This window comes from Rhineura floridana, chromosome 14 (assembly GCF_030035675.1).
Source record: "Rhineura floridana isolate rRhiFlo1 chromosome 14, rRhiFlo1.hap2, whole genome shotgun sequence".
Taxonomy (NCBI): Eukaryota; Metazoa; Chordata; class Lepidosauria; order Squamata; family Rhineuridae; genus Rhineura; species Rhineura floridana.
In genome coordinates this window covers 9,652,312-9,671,405 of record NC_084493.1, presented here as the reverse complement: position 1 = coordinate 9,671,405, position 19,094 = coordinate 9,652,312, and the positions used below count along the sequence as shown (strand labels likewise).

The 19,094-nt window shown below is 42.6% G+C and overlaps 1 protein-coding gene across 1 annotated transcript in view; it reads left to right on the top strand.

Moving 5' to 3' along the window:
• The window catches only part of SCG3 (secretogranin III), a 36,746-nt gene extending 26,010 nt beyond the window's left edge, over nt 1-10,736 (top strand). Inside the window, exons 9-12 of the mRNA XM_061595083.1 lie at nt 2,723-2,800; nt 3,456-3,581; nt 7,487-7,567; nt 10,199-10,736. Coding sequence (XP_061451067.1) covers nt 2,723-2,800; nt 3,456-3,581; nt 7,487-7,567; nt 10,199-10,317 — 404 coding nt within the window. The 3' untranslated portion in view covers nt 10,318-10,736. The remainder of the gene's footprint in view (nt 1-2,722; nt 2,801-3,455; nt 3,582-7,486; nt 7,568-10,198) is intronic.
• Nucleotides 10,737-19,094: the final 8,358 nt, after the last annotated feature.

The window sequence follows — 19,094 nt, the reverse complement described above, 5'->3', positions numbered from 1 at the left end:
CACTCTCAAGGGATAGATGCCGGGTTCCATTTGCTTACTTATTTCCATATGGGGCAAACTAGTTATGCTAAATCTTTGGTAGAGGATCAGCGTTCTCTTAGTTTGTGACTTCTGATCAAATATAAGTTGGCTTGGTTTGTGTGTTTTACTCCACCTGAAAGCACCTCAGACAGCTCCTTGAAAGTTCAGGCTAGAACTCAAAGCGGATTACACTGCCCCACTGACATGGAGTCACCAGCTGCCAGTGCCCAATAGTCTGACTTGGTATGAAGCATCTTCCTACATTCTTAAGGCCGCTGCTGCCTGTAAATCCACAGAGATGTTTGCAAGCTAGTCTAACCTAAATTGCAAGCTTGTAAAAGCAGTTCGGTTGTGGCAGCCTTTCCTTTTGTTAACCCTGTTAGAAATAGACAGCCAGATAGGTGAAAGGCTGTCGCCTTGATGAGTTCTTACTCTGTTTAAAAAAGAAATGAAAAAAGCCAAGGCAACCAGCCTAGCAAGGACATCAGTTCTTGCTAAAGTCCCAACTAGGACACGCAGTTGCTCAGCTGCTGACCCTGTTTATGACATTTCTCAGGATGACTCACCCTGTTAGGATAACTCAAAGCAAATATTGTGCACACATATTCAGCCCACAGCTGGTGGGCACATGTTGTCTCAATTTGAAAGACAGCAGGCTGGTAGCCATTCTCTTTCTTTTTTTGTTGAGGCAGCAAGTCCTGTTTAGCATCATTTGCGGCTTGCGAATTTAGGCTGTATTTCTGCAAGCATTAGGGGAGTGAAGCTGTAACCTTAGACCACTTACCAGGGAGTAGAAAAGGATGAATCTGATTTCAGTTTCTCTCCACTTCACATTTTTCCAGTCTTGAATCGAGACTATATGCGCACATTTGCTTTAAATTCGGTTCTCCAATTTCCACAGAGCTTGCTATTTAAAAAAAATAACTCATGAAAATTTGACAGTACTTTACTGCGAGTTTCTCCTAATATACACAGTTTGGTATGCAGTTTTGACTAATATACACATTTTGCAAGCAGTGTTCCCTACTATAATGCATTTTGTAAGTAATTTTCACTAATGTGTGCACAGAATCACAGAATAGTAGTTTCAAGGTGCCTATAAGGCCATTGAGGCCAACCCCCTGCTCAAGGCAGGAATCCAAGTCAAAGCATACTGGACAGGTGGCTGCCCAGCTGCCTCTTGAATGCCTCCAGCATTGGAGAGCCCATTGCCTCCCTAGGTCATTGTTTCCATTGTCGTACCACTCTAACAGTTAGGAAGTTTTTCCTGACTATTCAGAATTTTTGTATACCTGTTAGGTATTATATAACTGTTAGGCATTTATATTTTTGTACATATTGTTTGGCTGGAGAACTGCATAGGAAAATTTGGAAAAGTGCTAATTTCAAAAGATAATTGTGTTTCAGTTCATGTATTTATTCAGAATGTATGGATTAGGTAGTTTTTCATTATAATGAAAACAAAATCAGATTTCTCCCTCGTCCCTCTCTGAGGGAACAAGCCCGACTGACCTCAACAGGGATTAGTTACAAGTAGACATGGTTAAGATTGCACTATATGTGAGAAAGTGCACTGCATGGTGTGTGGCAGCACCCTACAAAACCTGGTATTTTTATGGGCCTTGTGAAAGCTTCTTCAAATCCCAAGATTCCTTTGTTCTGATCTAAGTTTCTAGTCCTTGTCGATGTAGAATTTGAAAATGCAATAATGTCGGCAGTAGGACTAGGAGAGGGAAAGAACCAGAAAAAACCCAGTTTCTTTACATGTTTCACTTTCATAAGTTCTAATCTGCTGGATAAAATATTTCCATAGTCTGACACACTTTTTTTCTCAGTGGGATGGGCAAATCAGTCAATTTCAGTTTGTTTCTCATCTTTTCTAGTCTTAAATTCAGTTCTCCACATTTCCACATCAGCTGGTAATTCTTTAAAAAAAAAGGCCTCATGAGAATTTGTCAGTATTTTAGTGTGAATTTATTGTCCTGTAGATGTTTGTATGCAATATACCCATTTTTGCAAAGCAATCTTCCCTAAAACAATACATTTTTTAAATTTGTATATTAAGTTGGTTCACCTTTAAATGCAAACTGAACTAAATTTCTACCCCATCCCTAAACTGAGGGTAACATTTTTAGAATAAGAATATTATTGCCGTGTCTGGAGACCACAGTTTGCTGTCCACCACTTCGTGTACATCTGCACATGGTGCACAGGTGAAAGATTCACATTTGTAGTGTTTCTCTTGTTCATAATGTTGCTGCAGCTAATGTAGGCCCAGAGTACAGTAGCTGGAGAATTCAGGAGATGTTATCATAGAATTATTGTAAAAAGAAGCATCCATTTCCCTCCCTTCCAAAATGGTGGCCATTTCTTCTCTGGTTGTGGGCACAACAACCGCAGGACATTGATGCTACATTTTGCCTTTTCTTCTGTTAAAACGGAAGAAGATTAAATTAGTCTTTTGTTGAATGCAGCAAGCTGCTCTGGCTGTCTATATATAGATTGCATTTTAGGTTCTTGGTATTTTATAATCAGCAACATAATTCCACCCCATGAGCTCAAGGCCTTTTTTAAACAACTGAAACCTATACTTCACCGTTGCAAGGAAAATGATTCATTACTCGGCAAACCCATCCAATCAAGCCCCATATCAACCCACTCTACCAGTCCGAAACGAATATTTTCTATTTCTAATTTCCAGAAAACCTGGATGCAATGATAGCTTTACAGACCAGAAAGAAACTTGAAAAGCCCAGTACCAAAAACAAACTACTGGCAGGTAATTCATTATTCTTCTGTTGCATCCCTTTTACTGTAACATTCCCAGAAGATTTAATCAAAGTCTTTTAGATGGTTGTCCAATTAATTTAGATAATAAAAGCCTGCTGGTATGCACATCCTGTACACCCTGATCCATATCTGGTGTAATGTTATTCCTATAATTTTCCATTTTCCATTTCTGATTGTCTCAGCCCAGTTTCTCTGGGGAGCTGAGAGCTTCCTCTTCCCACTGGAGCATAGCTGTGTAGTGGAGCGCTTTATTTGCATGCCGAAGGCTCAGTGCTGCCTCCAGTTTGGGGTAGATCCTTAGGCAAGATGCTCCCCATGGCCCTTGGTCACATCCACACCATACATTTAAAGCACTCTTATACTCTTCCCCCCCCCAGAATTCTGGGAACTATAATTTGTTCAGTGTGCTAGGAATTATCAGGGGACACCTCAATGAGCTACGATTCTAAGCACCCTTGAGAAACTATAGTTCCCAGGATTTAAATGTGCTTTAAATGCATGGTATGTATGCAGCAGTCCCAGCAGAATCAGCAAGTCACCAAAAGTTGCTTAAAGTTCCACATGGCGCATTGAAGTTCACTGATGCGCTTTAGGAAACAATACAGTTCAGATGATGCAGGGAAACCTGCTTTCAACCTTTCTAGACAAGAGCACCGAAGAGGCTGACAGCACAAAAGCAGCAGCTGCGAAAATGGAGAAAGAATATGAAACGCTGAAAGATTCGACCAAAGCTGAAGAACAAAATACAAGAAACAATGAGGAACCAAAAGGTAAAGAGGGACTTGTTGTTAGCATGAGGCCCAGATGTCTGGATTGTTTCTGGCAGGTGTCATCAAAACCTTGTCTAATAAAATTATGACCGTGGCCCACTGCCAAAGAATATCCATAAAAGGAGCTCAGCTCGATCAGATTGAAGATCCATCTAGTCTGGCATCCTGTCTGTTACAGTGGCCATGCAGATGCCTTCAGGAAGGCCAGAAGTGCCTTCTCCCTCATTGCCACACACACACACACACACACATGTACTATGTACCAGTACTAGGGGAAGGGCTATAGCTCAGCGGTAGTGGATCTGCCTTGCAAGCAGAAGGTCCTGGCTTCACTCCCTGGTATTTCCAAGAAGGGCTGGGAAAGAACCCTGTCTGACATCCTGAAGAGCCCCTGCCAGCAGGGTCAGCACCAGGCATGCCAGGGCCCTTGGGCACCAGCCTGCCGCAGGGCCCGGCACACACATGCACACGTGCACGCCCATCCCACCTACCTCTTCCTGAAGGACCTCTACCTCTACCACCCACCCTAAGGAGGGGCCCTTCAGGGGCCCCTTGGGACCCAGGGGCCCTCAGCCAGGGACCGACCTGGCCACCCTCTGGCGCCGGCCCTGCCTGTCAGTCAGTGTAGACAGTATTGAGCTAGATGGACCAATGGCTTGACTCGGTATAAGGCAGCTTCCTATGTATTTATTTATCAGCACCCTGCTTTTGAACATGGATGTTCTATTTCTCAGAATAGCCAGCAAGATGGACCCGAGAAGGCAGCCCACAAATAGGCTGAAAGCACCTTGGACAACTCCTTGAAAGTTCAGACTAAAGTCCAGAGTGGATTCACTGCCCCACTGACATGGGAGCCACCAGTCTCCACTTGTAGTGTGCTGAGATCCCCGGAGGGTGGGCTGCAAATGTGAAAAATAAATCACTCATATTATCACATCAAGCAATTGATTAATGCTTTTAGCCCTAAACAAGAAAGTGATGTGATTTAACCAGGACTGATATACTGAATTTAGAGCAATTAGTGCCATTTATATTTTCTTTCAGACTCTGAATGCTACTTTTGCAACCCAAATTCAGTCCATTCAGCACACCGCTGTATCCTAAGATTTTTGCCTAATTGCATCTATCCCTTTTTAAGAGCATAAAATCGTTAGCAAGTTCAATAGTCTGGGTCGAGCGTATTGATTGGTCTGTAACATGAGAGAGGCTGTAAAAACCAAACATCTGCAAGTCATTTCCAGTATAAAATCCTACCCCCTGAATGGCTCAGAATGAAATGCACAGGATGGATGAGGTGGGGGCTTTCAGTGTTCACTCTCCACATAATCGCTTGCACAACCTTGCATGCAGTGAATTGCTAAGCAGAAAGACGCCTGTTATGTTTGATCTGTGAGTCTGTAGCCAATCAAAATTCTCCCCCTCACACAGAAAAATTGCACCTCCGTTTGCAGGCAAGGGATTGGAGAGGATTTTGATAATTTGCGGGTAGGGGGATTATACAAAAACAATCAGTTTATCATTGCAGCAGCAGTGTTGGTGACAGCTTTTTTGCTTAGGATGCATACATACCATCCATTTTTAAAGCACATGATTGCATGCCAAGAATCCTGGGAACAGTAGTTTGCTAAGAGTGCTGGGGAATTGTAGCTCTGTGAGGGGTAAACTACAGTTCCCAGGATTGTTGGGCTGGGGAAGCCATGGGCTTCAAATGTATGGTGTGATTGCAGCCTGACTTTCAGAACCACTGCAATGGTAAGCAGTAGATCTCCTCCTGGTGGTCACTAGCTGGTGGCTAATATTTCTCTACCCCCCCCATACCCAAGAGACATTCTGGGACAGCCTTTTTCAGCCTGGTGCCCTCTAGATTCCCACTCCCGTCAAAGCAAATCAGCATGGCCCATGGTTAGTGATGATGGGAGTTGATGGCCACAACTTGGATGGCTTTAAAAGAGGATTAGACCAATTCATGGAGGATAAGGCTCTCAGTGGCCGCTAGTGCTGATGGACGTGCTCTGCCTCCATGGTCAGGAGCCATAAGCATCTGAATACCGTTTGCTGGAAACCACAGGAGGGGAGAGTGTTCTTGTGCTCAGGTTCTGCTTGCGGGCTAACCATGGGCATCTGGTTGGCCACTGTGAGAAGATGATGCTGGACTAGATGCGCCATTGGCCTGATCCAGCAGGGCTCTTCTTACGTTCTTGGGTGGGTCACTCACTGTTGCTTACCAAGAGGGGGAGGGGAGAAGTGCAGTGTGGGGCAGGGGAGGAATGGTAAACTGTACATTTTAGCCTCTCCCACTCCCCCCCTCCAAAAAAACTCATTCCCCAGATTTAGGTAGAGCTGATTTTTCCTCCTCCATGTTGAGCTAAAAATTCCGAACTGAACTGAGCAGCGGTTCCCAACCTGGGGGCCATGACCCCCAGGGCCCCCACAAAGTAATCCAGAGGGGGGCATGAACAGTAAAGAAATGAATTATTATTTTTTTTAAAAAGTCTTAATTCCCTGGACATTGTCTGCTCCCCACTGCCACTGCAGATAACACCTCCCCCTTGCTCCAAACGAGAGGAAAGGCCTTTTGCTGAAGCACCAGAGCATCTTTCAGGTGCACCAAGGTTGGCATCTGCCTATAAAACACATGGCAGATGCCAAAGGAGGCTGAGGGTGGAGCTACCAGGAAGAAGAGGGGATTACTATCATCGACTCCCATCTCCTTGCACTGCTGCTGACGCCCTTGCACAGAACAAGAGTAGAGGGCTTTTCATGAAGCAAAAAGAAGCAAGGCTGCAAGGAAAGGCTGCTTTCCCCCTTCCTTCCTGGCAGCCAGCCTGCCTGCCTTTCTTGGTTCCTGATTCACTGCCATCTCCTTTTTAAAACTATTCTTATTTGCAAGACCATCTAAGTCTCACCTTCATCCCAGAAGGACCCAAGGAGCAGTGAGGAAGCTCAGGACTTGCTCGCCCTCTCCATCTCTGAGACTAAATGTGTGTGTGCTAGTGTCCTCCCTTTCTTCCACCTACAATCTGCCCCCCCAATCTCTCTCTCTAAGATGCTGCAGCAGTTGAGGGCTTCCCCTCTCCCACGTGCATGCTTGCAGGAGGTGCAGGTGTGTTTATGTGTGTGCACTGATCTGTCTTCTAATCCACTCTCATTCCCCAAGTGCACACTAACCAAGTCATCAGTTCTGATGATCACCCCAAGGCCTAAAAGCACTAACTCCCTTACTCAATCTATCCACCCTTTTGTCTTCACAATCTAGCATCCCCACCACTATCACAATGCTGCTTCTTGATGATGATGATAATTTTTTAAAAGCTCAGCAGGTTGGTTGAGGCTTGGGTCCACATACTGCAGCTGAAATGTATTTATTTATTTAATCATTATTGCATTGACTGTATATCCCACCTTTCCTCCAAGTTGCTCAAGGTGGTGAACATGGTTTCCTCCTCTCCTTCCATTTTATCCTTACACCAACCCTACGAGATAGGTCAGGCTGAGAGGCTGCTTCTGGCTCAAAGCCAGCCAGTGGGCTTCATGGCTGGGTGGGGATTCGAACCTGGATCTTAGCCCAACACTGTAACCCACTGGTGTTGGGAGACAAGACTGTACATCTTCAGACTGTCAGGGGGAAGGGGGATCCCCATTTGATTGGACATTTGCATTAAGAAAAGAAAGCAACACCTCCCTGTCTGCAGGGAGCTTTTTAAGGAAAAGGATATTTAGAGATGTGATTTTGCCATGCTCCATTTTTTCACTTAACAGGCCAAAATTACAATTAGCCAGAGGGGTCACAAAATTTTCTGAGTTTATAAATGGGTTCCCATACTCATAAAAGTTGGGAACCACTGCTGTAGAGCAAGAAATGGTGCTGAATGGCTCAAATTCTCCTTTTTTTTTTGCCTTTGAAGGGAAAGCAGAGGAATATTTGGAAGCCATCAGAAAGAACATAGAATGGCTGAAGAAACACAACACGCAGGGAAAGACAGAAGGTAAGATGTAAGGACCGCATTGTGACAGAGAGGGATACTCCTGTCCTGTCCTAGCTCTGTCCCAGGTTGCAGGGGCCTTCCAGATAACAAAGGCTATTGTGGGCACAGAGAACAGCAACTTCCAAGGCCTATCCAAGGTCCAATTCCAGGCAAGCCGCAGTTTCAGCAAGGGCTTGGGCAATGGACTAGTCAAGAAGCAGTCCAAGGCCCAGGAAAGCCAAAGGTCAAGATCAGCTACAAGACACACAGTTGGTAGCAAGAGATTGTTCCAGCACCTCTCCCAGCCTCCCATTGAGGCTTTTAAGCCAGAGCTGCCAGAACCGCACCTCTGGCCCAGCTGTGTCTCTTTAGAGTTTTCTGCAAAGAGTCCTCCATGTGAGAAGGGCCTTACTCCTGAGTAGCCCTTTACTCACGAAGAGTCCCCCTCTGCACCCAAACACTCCCCCTGACTGTGAAGGTATCGGTCTGCCTCTCGAGTTGCTATTGCTCCCAGGGTAGGGAAGAGACATTCCTGTCTTGCACAGGGAATGAAACGAAGATTGTTCTCTTCCTACATTTGTATTGTGAAAATGATGTGCCACATGTTGTTAGTATTTAAAAAATATATAAATAGATGGTATAAGAAAAAAATATTAAAAAGTTTAATACACTAATAGTGCAATCCTAGACATGCCTACTCAGAAGTAAGCTCTACTGAGTTCACTTACTCTTAGGTAAGTGTGAAGAGGATTGCAGAGGAGGCTGGTCCATTTCAGGGCAAATGGGGCACTACACCACCAATTTCAGCCAGCTCCCACCTGCCTGCATTCTTGTAACCAATCAAGGGATGGCTCTGCCCATCATTGGCTCTGGCTGTATCTGCTGTTGGTCTTCCTGCCTTCTGCCCTACCAGTCCCAATGAGCACCAGCCATTATTGTAAGATTACACCCTAAAAACTCCGATTTCAATGTATTGGACTATCAATTAGGGTTGCCAGGTTCCTGGCCTGAGACTGATCCTGTATCTTTAGGAGAAGAGAAAGTCAGCCAAGTGTAGGTGTTCTTGCAACACTGTAATGAGAAAAACCACAAGGTGGAATTCTCCCTTCCCAATGCACACATTTTAAAGATACAGAAGACCTCTTGGTTGCCAGACCCGGCCTCCAAGAGGTCTTCTGTAACTTTAAAAGTTGTGCAGGGGGAAGGGAGAATTCCACTTTGTGGTTTTTCTCATTACAGTTTTGCTAGCACATGCACTTGGCTGACTTTCTCTTCTCCTAAAGATACAGGATCAGTCTCAAGCCAGGAACCTGGCAACCCTACTACCAATATTTAGGTTGGTCAGTTGGTTTTGCTGTTTTGCATTGACATATTATTTCAGCCTTAGGCCTGCATACAAAACAAAAAACCTGACCACAGATCTAGTGCACATATTTTAGTGTCGTAGTAAACATAACAGAACAAATGTAAACAAAAAAATTTGAACACACAATTCTTAGGATGGGGCACTGGTGAAGACTACTATAGGGTTAATGAAACAAAATCTGAAAAGAGACCCAACGAAGAAAAAACAGGGAGAAGAGTTGGTGTTGCAAATGTACATGTGGCACTGGGATTTTAATTATTAATCTGAAGAGCTCTGCAATCAATCCTTGGGAAATATTACAATAGTGTTCCTTAGGCATAAATGTTAATTGAGATGGCATATGGGAAGATATTACTGATTGTTTTCGTTAACGTGCCTATTATACTTTTCTACAGAACTTAACAGAGAAAAGTGATATGCTTTGTCTATTAATTATTATAGTCCTGTGAAACATATTTACTCAATTAGCCATAATCTGCATGTTTGTGAAAAGCTTCTTCCATTCATATTAGCCTCTGTCATCTGGAACATTAGGACCGAACGCTGAAACGAACATAAAGTAAATGATGTGAAGGCTTCCTTGCATATCCTGCTCAGATAAATTAACTGAGCAATTATACAATTCTCATAATGACTCTGCATGCTATGAAATATGATGGCGCTGTCATGATCTTTGTGTTTGCAGATATTTTCACCATATGCTGATCTGAATATCCAAAATGAAGGGCAGCCGTGCTAATTAGAGGCTGAAAATTCATATAGGAAATTACCCTGGCAAAGACTTTTGCAATTTCCAAAAAAAACAATTAGATATCAATAGAAAATGATGTTAAGAATTGCTAGCTGCTTATGCTAATGTCCACTTTCACCTTGGTACCAGCCCTGCTCTTGGACTACTGTTTTGTGTCCGGTAGGCCTGTGTAATTTTTAACTCTTTCAAGAGGGCCCTGGAGGCGGAAAGTTTGAGAACTCCTGAGTTAGATCAAAGCATTCATATTTTCTTGTCACGAAACCTAAATTAGCATTTGAACAGATATATTTCGGTAACACACACACACACACACACACACACCCCATGCATACATATCTCTGAAGACAGATCCAGCAACTCAGACACTTCTTTAATCCTTTCGCTTAGCAAGATCAGCCAGCCCAGCACCCATTCAGAAGGTGCTGGGAAACCTGCACGAAACCTTTTAAAAACTCTTGCTTGGCAGTTAGAATGTTAAATGTATAAATTAGACTGTATATAGGTTTGCTGTATAAATTCATTCTTGTGTTTCCAGATTATGATCTTTCTAAACTGCGGGACTTTATTGATCAACAAGCTGATGCTTATGTGGACAAGGGCATCCTGGATAAAGAAGAGGCGGATGTGATCAAACGTATCTATGGGAGTCTGTAAAGAACTAAAAAGAGGACCTCTCTTGAAGCTGTAGGGAATTCTAGTCAAGCTTCACCCACATCTAGTACAACCTTCTTTCTCTCCTTGCAACCCCCCCCCGAGATTATTAGAAAGTATTCTATCTGCATTGTACTGATTTTTTTTCCAGGTGAAAACCTTTGTTAACAATCCACAATGACTGCATCTTGATTCTTTCCTGCACATTAGCCATCCCACTTTGGCAGAGTTTTTGCTGCCCACTTGATAGTCAACAGGGTAAAATGCTACCATTGTGTTCCTGTTAGCCTAACTTTTGACATCAAGCACCTCTTCTAGGGAAAGCAAATGTTTTTGAAGAGCTTTCTCACCCACCCACTTATCATTCACCAGATTGTGACATCATTCAGTGGCTTTGTAAAGATGCTATTCTATACACTTGTAAAGGGCATTATTAGGGTGGAAAGGCCAATAATAATCATTCAACTAAATATTAAGAAATCTCACACTCAAGTTCCCATTTGTCACTGCTATTCTTTCATGTCGAGGACAGTCCTGTTTGAATTTGTCTCTCACCATTATCTTGCCGTTTTGTGCATTCTGTATGGTGTCCCTAACTGTGTGCCATTAAGTAGATGCTACATAATCCACACGCTGTATCAAGCCTTTAAAGTAGAGCTTAGAGGGGAAAGAACTGTATTGCCACGGTATTGCTACAGTCAGGTAGAGTAGCAACAGTGTCATTAACACATGCCTTCATAGGTCTTTAATAAGTGTTATTTCTCTGCATGTATATAGAAAGGAATTCTTGATGTGGGTAGCCTAACGGCACGGTAAATAGCTGTGTACTTTCTAAGGACAGAAAATAATAACAACAATAATGTAAAGATAAACCATTTGAGGAGCTTAGAATTAGAGGTGTGCTTAGGATGAGATGTTTAAATAGAGGTGGCTTATCACTTTTGCCAATCAGAACACTTGAAGTTTTGACCTGGTGGCTTGCATCAAAGGAAATGGCTGTTAATACCTCTAGCTTGTTGGGGACTGAACGACCATTTAGCACAAGTGTTTCCCCGATGTCTGAGAGTTGAAGCCCACTTTTTGTCTGGATGAAAACTGGAGTTCTACTTCCCTCTTATGCATGAGCTGATACATTTTTACAGTTTGTAAGAGAAAGAAGGACCCGTCTCACATATTTTTGCGTCAGTCACTGTTCCTAATGCTACATGCAAGCAGTCATGTTTGGCTTTAAGAGAATAATTAAAACTTCAATGAATTGTGAGTGTGCCTCCTGCTTGGAACTAGGCATGCCTAGAGCAGTGACTCATGCAAAGAAGCAACAGGCAGCCCCATCAGAGGACGGATTATTCTGCCGCAGCATCAGGAATAGTTGAATGATCCAATCACATCTGCTGAAGGGGCATGGCAGTTTAGCAGAGATTGAATGGAAAGAAGCAAGACCAGGACCACTTGTCATACAGAGTGGCAGCAGGCAGCCTCTTTTGTAGTTAGGTCTTTGGGGTTTAGCAGAGACTTTCATGATTTCATTAACTCCTTGTGCTGCTTCTTTTGTGATACATCGTGCCATACAGTTTAGGGGAATGACTGATTTACCATCATCAAGAATGTGAAAAAATTTAAAAGAAAAAACCATACTACACTCAGAAAACATGCTGGCTTTCCTGTTGTGCAAAGGAAATGGCTTAATGAGTAGTTAGTATCTATGTGAGAGAAGGAAGAAGTGACTCCCCCTATGAGTAAAGGTTACAATAGTGGGGCTTTTTTAGTTTAGAGAAAAGGCAAGTAAAGCAGGACATTATAAAGGTGTACAGTAGGGCCCCGCTTATACGGCGGGTTAGGGACCATGCCCCCACCGTAAAGCGGAAATCGCCGTAAAGTGGAACCCATTGACTATAATGGGTCGCGTTGCGCAAAAATGCTGCGAAAATGCCGCAAAATGCTGCAAAAACACAAAATCAGCTTTAAAACGGGGAATTTCCCCTAATTGAAAGCCACCACATCAGCAGAACGCCAGAAAATGGAACGCCGTAAAGCGGGGCCCTACTGTATAAGATTATACATAGTGTAGAGAAAGTGGACAGGGAGAATTTTTTTCTCCCTTTCTCATAATAATAAAAGCGGAGGTCATCAAGGTAAACTGACTGTTTGAAGAATCAGGACAGACAATAGAATGTCCTTCACACAGTAAATAGTTAAGCTATGGAATTGATCCCCATGAAATGTAGTGATGGCCACCCATCTAAATGACATCACATTTCTGGAGGACAAGGCTATCAATGGCTACTAGTCATAATGGCTATATTCTGCCTCCACAGTTGGAGGCATTATGACCCTGAATGCCAGTCGCTGGGAATCACAAGTGGGGAGAGCGCTGTTGCACTCGAGTCCTGTTTGAGGGGTTCCCAAAGATATCTGGTTGGCCATTGTGAGAACAGGATGCTGGACTAGGTGGACCTTTGGCCTGATCCAGCTGAGCTCATGTTCTTAAATCAAAATTAAGGCAAAAATCCAAAGCACACTTACTCAAACCATGATTATGGAAGGTAAACAGGGCAGGCAAACAAACCATGGTTATGGAAAGGTATCAAGTTCAGACATGTTGCCAAGCCATAGTTAAAACAAGCACTGATTGGTATGGATGGGCGGACTGCCTTCAAGTCAATTCTGACTTATGGTGACCCTATGAATAGGGTTTTCATGGGAAGCGGTTTTCATAGGTTTACCATTGCTTTCTTCTGAGGAAAGGCAATGTGTACATTGGTGTACACACATTGGTAAGCCAGCAACAAACCATGGCTTCAATTCATGGTTTGTTGCCAGAAAACAAAACATGATCAATCTGCTGGACGGCGTTTGGACATTCAAATAAATCTTAGGATAAACTAACCACAGCTTAGCATTAACATGCAAACCAGATCACAAATATATCCCATACATCTCTTTTCTTAAGCATGCTCAGATGTTTCTTACTAATTTGAATTAATTTTCTTTATTTTGGGAGGTGGGACACCCATCACATTAGTTCATTTCTCCTGCTCTGCAAAAAGCTTACTGTATTATCGAGTAGCAATGGCCATTTTCAGTTTTTTACTGAACAAGTCATTTTAAAAATAGGTAAATGGGCTTCCTGTTTTAGTAGAGAAACTTGCCATGCTTAAAGACTGGCTGGAAATGTTGCTGCTATTAGTTGCATCTCTGCTACTACACAGACTTTATTTGTGTAGTGGTTAGACTGTGCTAGGTATTGTACAAAGCACGGAAGTGCAGTTCCTTTGAAGACAAAACAGGTCATATGGCAAAGATGGGCTCCTTCTGGGAGGAAGTGCGGGATATAAATTTAATACTAAAGAATAAATAAAGAATAAGGAAGAGCCTGTACCCTTGGCTAGGATTTGGGTGGGTCAGGAAAGGCCTTTTTGAAGAAGTGAGTTTTGAGAAGATGGATAAAGAGAGCAGAAAGTAGCACAGGGGTCAGAAACCCTTGGCCCACCAGATGTTGCTGAACTACAACTCCCATCAGCCCTAGCAAGCATGCCCAATAGCCAGGGCTGATGGGAGCTGAAGTTTAGCAATATCTGGAGGGCCAAAAGTCCCCCACACCTGAAGTAGCATGACAAAGGGGGAGAGGAATGTGTTCCAGGTATAGGGGGCTGGGCAGCAGAAGCTATGGGGATGCATTTATTTTAAGAAGATCCCCATTTTAAAGAAGGTGGATGATATGTAGGAGCAGAGTGGCGATAAACAAGCTTTTGTGTAATGGCATAACTTTAAGGTTACAGAAAGAGGCAACAGAACAATAATATAGTGGGTTTTAAAGATATGGATATGGAATGATGAATTTGATTGTAGAGAACTATAGGACACCACTCAAAAGACTTAAGGAGGCAATCAGAAGAGGCTACGTTAGCCACAGAATACTAGATGGAGACAATAATTTCTCTATAGTCATACAGAGAGAAAACAGAGATGTTGGAAAATGCTTAAGAGATGCTGGAAGCAAGGGGCAGGCAGAATGCTCTACCACTGAGCTGCAGTCCTTGCTCCATGCTAACCCAATCACAAGCATTAAATCTTACTGCGTGGAGCATCACCATACAGAGGCGTTTTCTCCCCATAGCTTTAATGTGGAGCAAGGAAGACAGGAGTGGAAGTAACCAAGAGAGGAGGAGGAGTTGCAGAGAAAGGAGAACCAATAAGAGACAACGACCTGAAAGCACCAGGAGGGGACAAGGATGATAGCTTTGAGACAATCAAGAGCACTCAAGTAATAGACAGATTTAAAAGAACGAGAATTAACCAACAGCTTAGGTTTGACCAAGAAGAAAAGATGGGGGGAACCAAATGCCAAGAGTGGTTTTGATGGGAGTGAAATGGGCAAAAGCTAGATCAGCAAGGGTCAAGAAAAAAAGCCATGAGACACTAAGTATGAACTACTTGTTTGAGCAATGTGGAAGAGGAAGAGTGGATAGAGAAAGAGATGGTGGCCAAAAGGGGGGTTGTTTTTTCAGAATGCAACTGAAAAACAGAAGTTGAAAAAGAGAGAGAGAAGGCAGTGGAGATTTGACTGTTGAGCCTCACCCTAAACATAGTATGATAGTTTAAAAAGCAGCACAACCCCTCAAATTTTAGCTATCTTAAATCAAGCATTAAAGAAGCCCATAATTTTGTGTCTTTAGAAGGGAGTGGAGAACGGTAGGTAGTTGTGCTATTGGCCCATTAATAAACATTCAAAAGGCACAGTAGAGTACCACCTTTTTTAGGACCCATTAAAAGGTTACAACAAGTAAGGGAGCATTTGAGTATTCTCCAGAACACTTAATCAGGCTGGCCATTAAGCAAACAATAAGATGGTGGGGGTGGGGTTGCAACTAGGCTAATTGAACAACCACTTTTCTGCAAATGCTAATAGTCTTAAAACAAAACTGGAAAGGTGTTATGCTAAGCGCAAAGAGGATCTTAGGTTGCACCAAAGGCTACCAACAGAAAGAAACAAAGGCTATACAGAAACCAGCAATTATTTGGTTAGGCTTTCAGCAGGAATCAAAACACCCAGCTCCCTTCAGAGGTGCATAGCAGCAGAGGTAAAGAAAAAGTGGAAACTTCTATAGCAGCACATATTTTCAGATGAGTTTTCTGAAACATTGAATAACACTTGATATTGGTACACAATGGGTTGAATCCAGTGAAGATCCTCAGAATAGAGAATAAATCCAATGAAATCAGTGGTTCAACGATCTCAAGTCCATTGACTTCAGTGGATCGACTCTGTGAATGCCTTTGTTGGATTCAACCCCAAAGGGCCTGTATCCAACGTTCTTTGTCTGCTAGCACAGGAGGGCTAGCAGACAGGTGAGTTTTAATGTTGTGCAACAGAGGAATCCAGTGCAATGGATGCACTAGTGAAACCTTGTTGCACAATTTATTGTGCAACAAAGTTTACCAGCAACATGCTTGTTATGCATTCTCTTTTGGCGATGCAAAACATTTTGCCAGTGGGACAAGCGTACTGCTAAGTGACTGTAACTTAGCGCTACATTGGATACAACCCTGTGTCTTTTCAATAGCTAGGTAACATTGCACAAACAATGACAGCTTCATTTCCCCTTGCTTGTGTTCTGTGAATGCTTCTAAGCCGGACTCAGTCTCACATCAGGTTGCATCAAACGTAACACCTCTCAGTAACGCAAGATGACAAAGCAAACAGGAGGCAGCTTCATCCATCATGCTATGCTGCACTGCAGAAGGGCTGTTGCATGTGCTAAAAGGCCAGAGTGAGTGATCAGGGTTGGTCTAACACTGCAGAGGCCCAACATGTTACACTGTCAATTGGAGGCTTCCGCTATCACAGCATGTAGACAATTTTTAGACCATAGTTTGCCAGCTTTTACTCTACCGCTGATACCGAGCAAAATCGTATCCTACACATCTCTAATTCTAATCCCATAAAGGACTCTTCTTTTTTTAACATTCTAGGTATCTTTTAGAATTTAGATACTTTGAGGTGTCTTCACTATTTAAAACTATTGCAGAGGGGGAAATGTAACAACGTATACTACGTTCACAATACACTTTTCTAATAGAATCCTGTTTCTGATACTGTACTTTATTAAATGCTTTACTACAAGATACAGTAATGCGAGGTTATGTTTCTTCTTTTTCATGCATAGTCTCTTTAATCACCATGATTCTGCACTGTGCAAATGACTGCTGAATGTGCATTGGGGTGGAGAGAAAGCTCTCTACAATTTGATACACTTTCTTCAATACAAAACCCATTGGAAACACCTTCTGACTGATTTCAGTAAGTGTGGATCAGGTACCACTAAGAATAGAAATGCAATATCCAGGGAACCACATAAAATGTGGAATTTATGTCAAAAGAGCCTGTCCCTCTGAAATCATTGCTCTGACAATGAATTCAAAATCTAATTTTTAGAGAAAAAGCGAGTGAGAGGTGACTTGATAGACAGGTATAAAATTACGCATGGCAGGGAGAATGATAGAAAAAAGTTTTTCTCCCTCTCTCGTAACACTAAACTTGTGAACGTGCAATGAAGCTGAATGTTAGAAGATTCAGGACAGACAAAAGTACTTCACACAGCGCATAGTTAAACTATGGAATTCACTCTCACAATAGGCAGTGATGGCCACCAACTTAGGCTTTAAAAGAAAATTAGACAAATTCATGGAGGATAAGGCTACCAATGGCTACTAGACACAATGACTATGCTCTGCCTCTATGGTCGAAGGCTGCATGCTTCTAAATACCAGTTCCTGGAGATGCTGGAGGGGAGTGTGTGCTTGTGCTTAGGTCCTGCTAGTGGGCTTCATATAGGCAATTGATTAGCCACTGTGAGGACAGGATGTTGGATGAGATGGACCATTGGCCCAATCCAGCAGGCTCTTCTTATGTTCCTATTTCAGAATTATGCCCAAACTTATCACTTGCCAATAAAGACATGTTATTTGTACATGTGAATGTCTTCTAAAGCATCAGTTTCCAGAGGTTGCAGCAAATATGAGATATGCTGTTGTTCACCCATTACTTTGGGCACAAGGACAATTGTCCTCTTCAAACTGCACAATGTTAAGAGATGCAGTCCCATGATAAACGCAAAACAATTCCACTGAAGACTTCCCTTCAAACGAAGTGAAGAAAAGTTGGCAGTAAATCTATAGAGCGCGCTTAAAATTCATTTCAGAGAAACTTCAATCCTTATCCTTCACTGGGCTTGAAGAAAAAGAAAATAGCTGAAAGATGAATTTTAGAACTTTGCAGATGTCCCATTTGCTTTTCCAAACAGACCTTGGAGCTGCAGTAAGTCACTGAATGCTTGACTGCGGTACTTAAAAAATAGCAGGACTTGATAAAAGTTGGCACATCTGTTGCTGGAGGTTCATTGCATTGGTACTGCAAAGCTGGTTGAGCAGGTTGCACGGTTATGAAAATCTCACCATACCTTGTGTGTGGTTGGAGCTACTGTGAATGCAAATTATAAGGACCTTGATGTATGCATAATTCAAGACTTGCCTAATCCCTTTACAATACATCCATGTAACTGTGCTCTAGCAACCACTTAGGTACCCAAGAGACCCAATTAGATCAGACTATCTAGACCAGCATCCTGTTTCCAATACTTGTGAAGCACATGCTTCTAGGCAGGGCACAAGCAGGACATGATGATAATTGCCCTTGGCTGTTCTTTGCGTCCCAGCAAATGGAATTTAGAGGTATGCTGCATCAAAATACGAAAGGTCCCTATAGCTATTATGGCTGATAAACCAAATTTCCATAAATGTGTACAATTCTCTTTTAAACACATCAAAGTCAGTGGCAATCACTATGTCTTCTGGCAGTCAATTCCATAAAATTACACTTCGTTGTATAAAGGAAAAAAGGACTTTCTTTTGTCTGTTCTCAGATTTACTGCCAATTTCATTGGGTGACCCCCATGGTTTAGGAGTGTAAGAAGAAAAGCTCTCTCTGGACACTTTTTGTACATCATTCATAATTTAAAAATCACTCTCACATACGTTTCCTTTTTTAAAAAAAATTCTCATCTAAAATGCCCCAAACAATAACCATTTGATCATTTTGGCTGCCCTTTTACTATGCACTTTATCAATTTCCTGTTTAGGAGATGGGACAACCACAAGTCTATCTGGGAGGGAAAAGCCTCACCATTATGAGGAGATATAATGCTGGCAGTTTTATTTTCAATCCCGTTACTAATCTGTTTCCTAACGTGGACTTTGCCTTTTGTGCCATGGCTGCACTGCAGTTGCTCCATGAGCTATATCCATAGGAGCATAGGAAGCTGGCTCATACAGAGTCAGACCAGTGGTATGTCAAGCTCTGTGTTATGTACACTGACTGGCAGCAGCTTTCCAGGATTTCAGGCAGGTTAAAACTGGACTGCATGTAAGTGTCAGCTGTAGAGTCCAACACAGGTGCATCATTATTATTTATTATGCATGTAAAATGTATACAGATTAAAAAATAGAGTCTTTGCCTGCAGGCTCACAATCTGAAAAGACACAGAACAAAAGGATAAAAAGGTAGAGTGGAAAGAGGAAAACAAGCAGGCTCTAGCTCTATTTCTTAAAGTTAGTAAATTCTTTGAATGGCCAGTTTGAATGAAACAGTTCAGGGAGAAGAGAAACCAAATGGCAGCTAGTCTCAGAACCAAGCCAGAGGAGTAGGCCCTCCTGTTCCATCTCTTCCACTGCTGCAGCCAAATGGAATGGCTGATAATAGATGGCTGCACACTCCATTATAT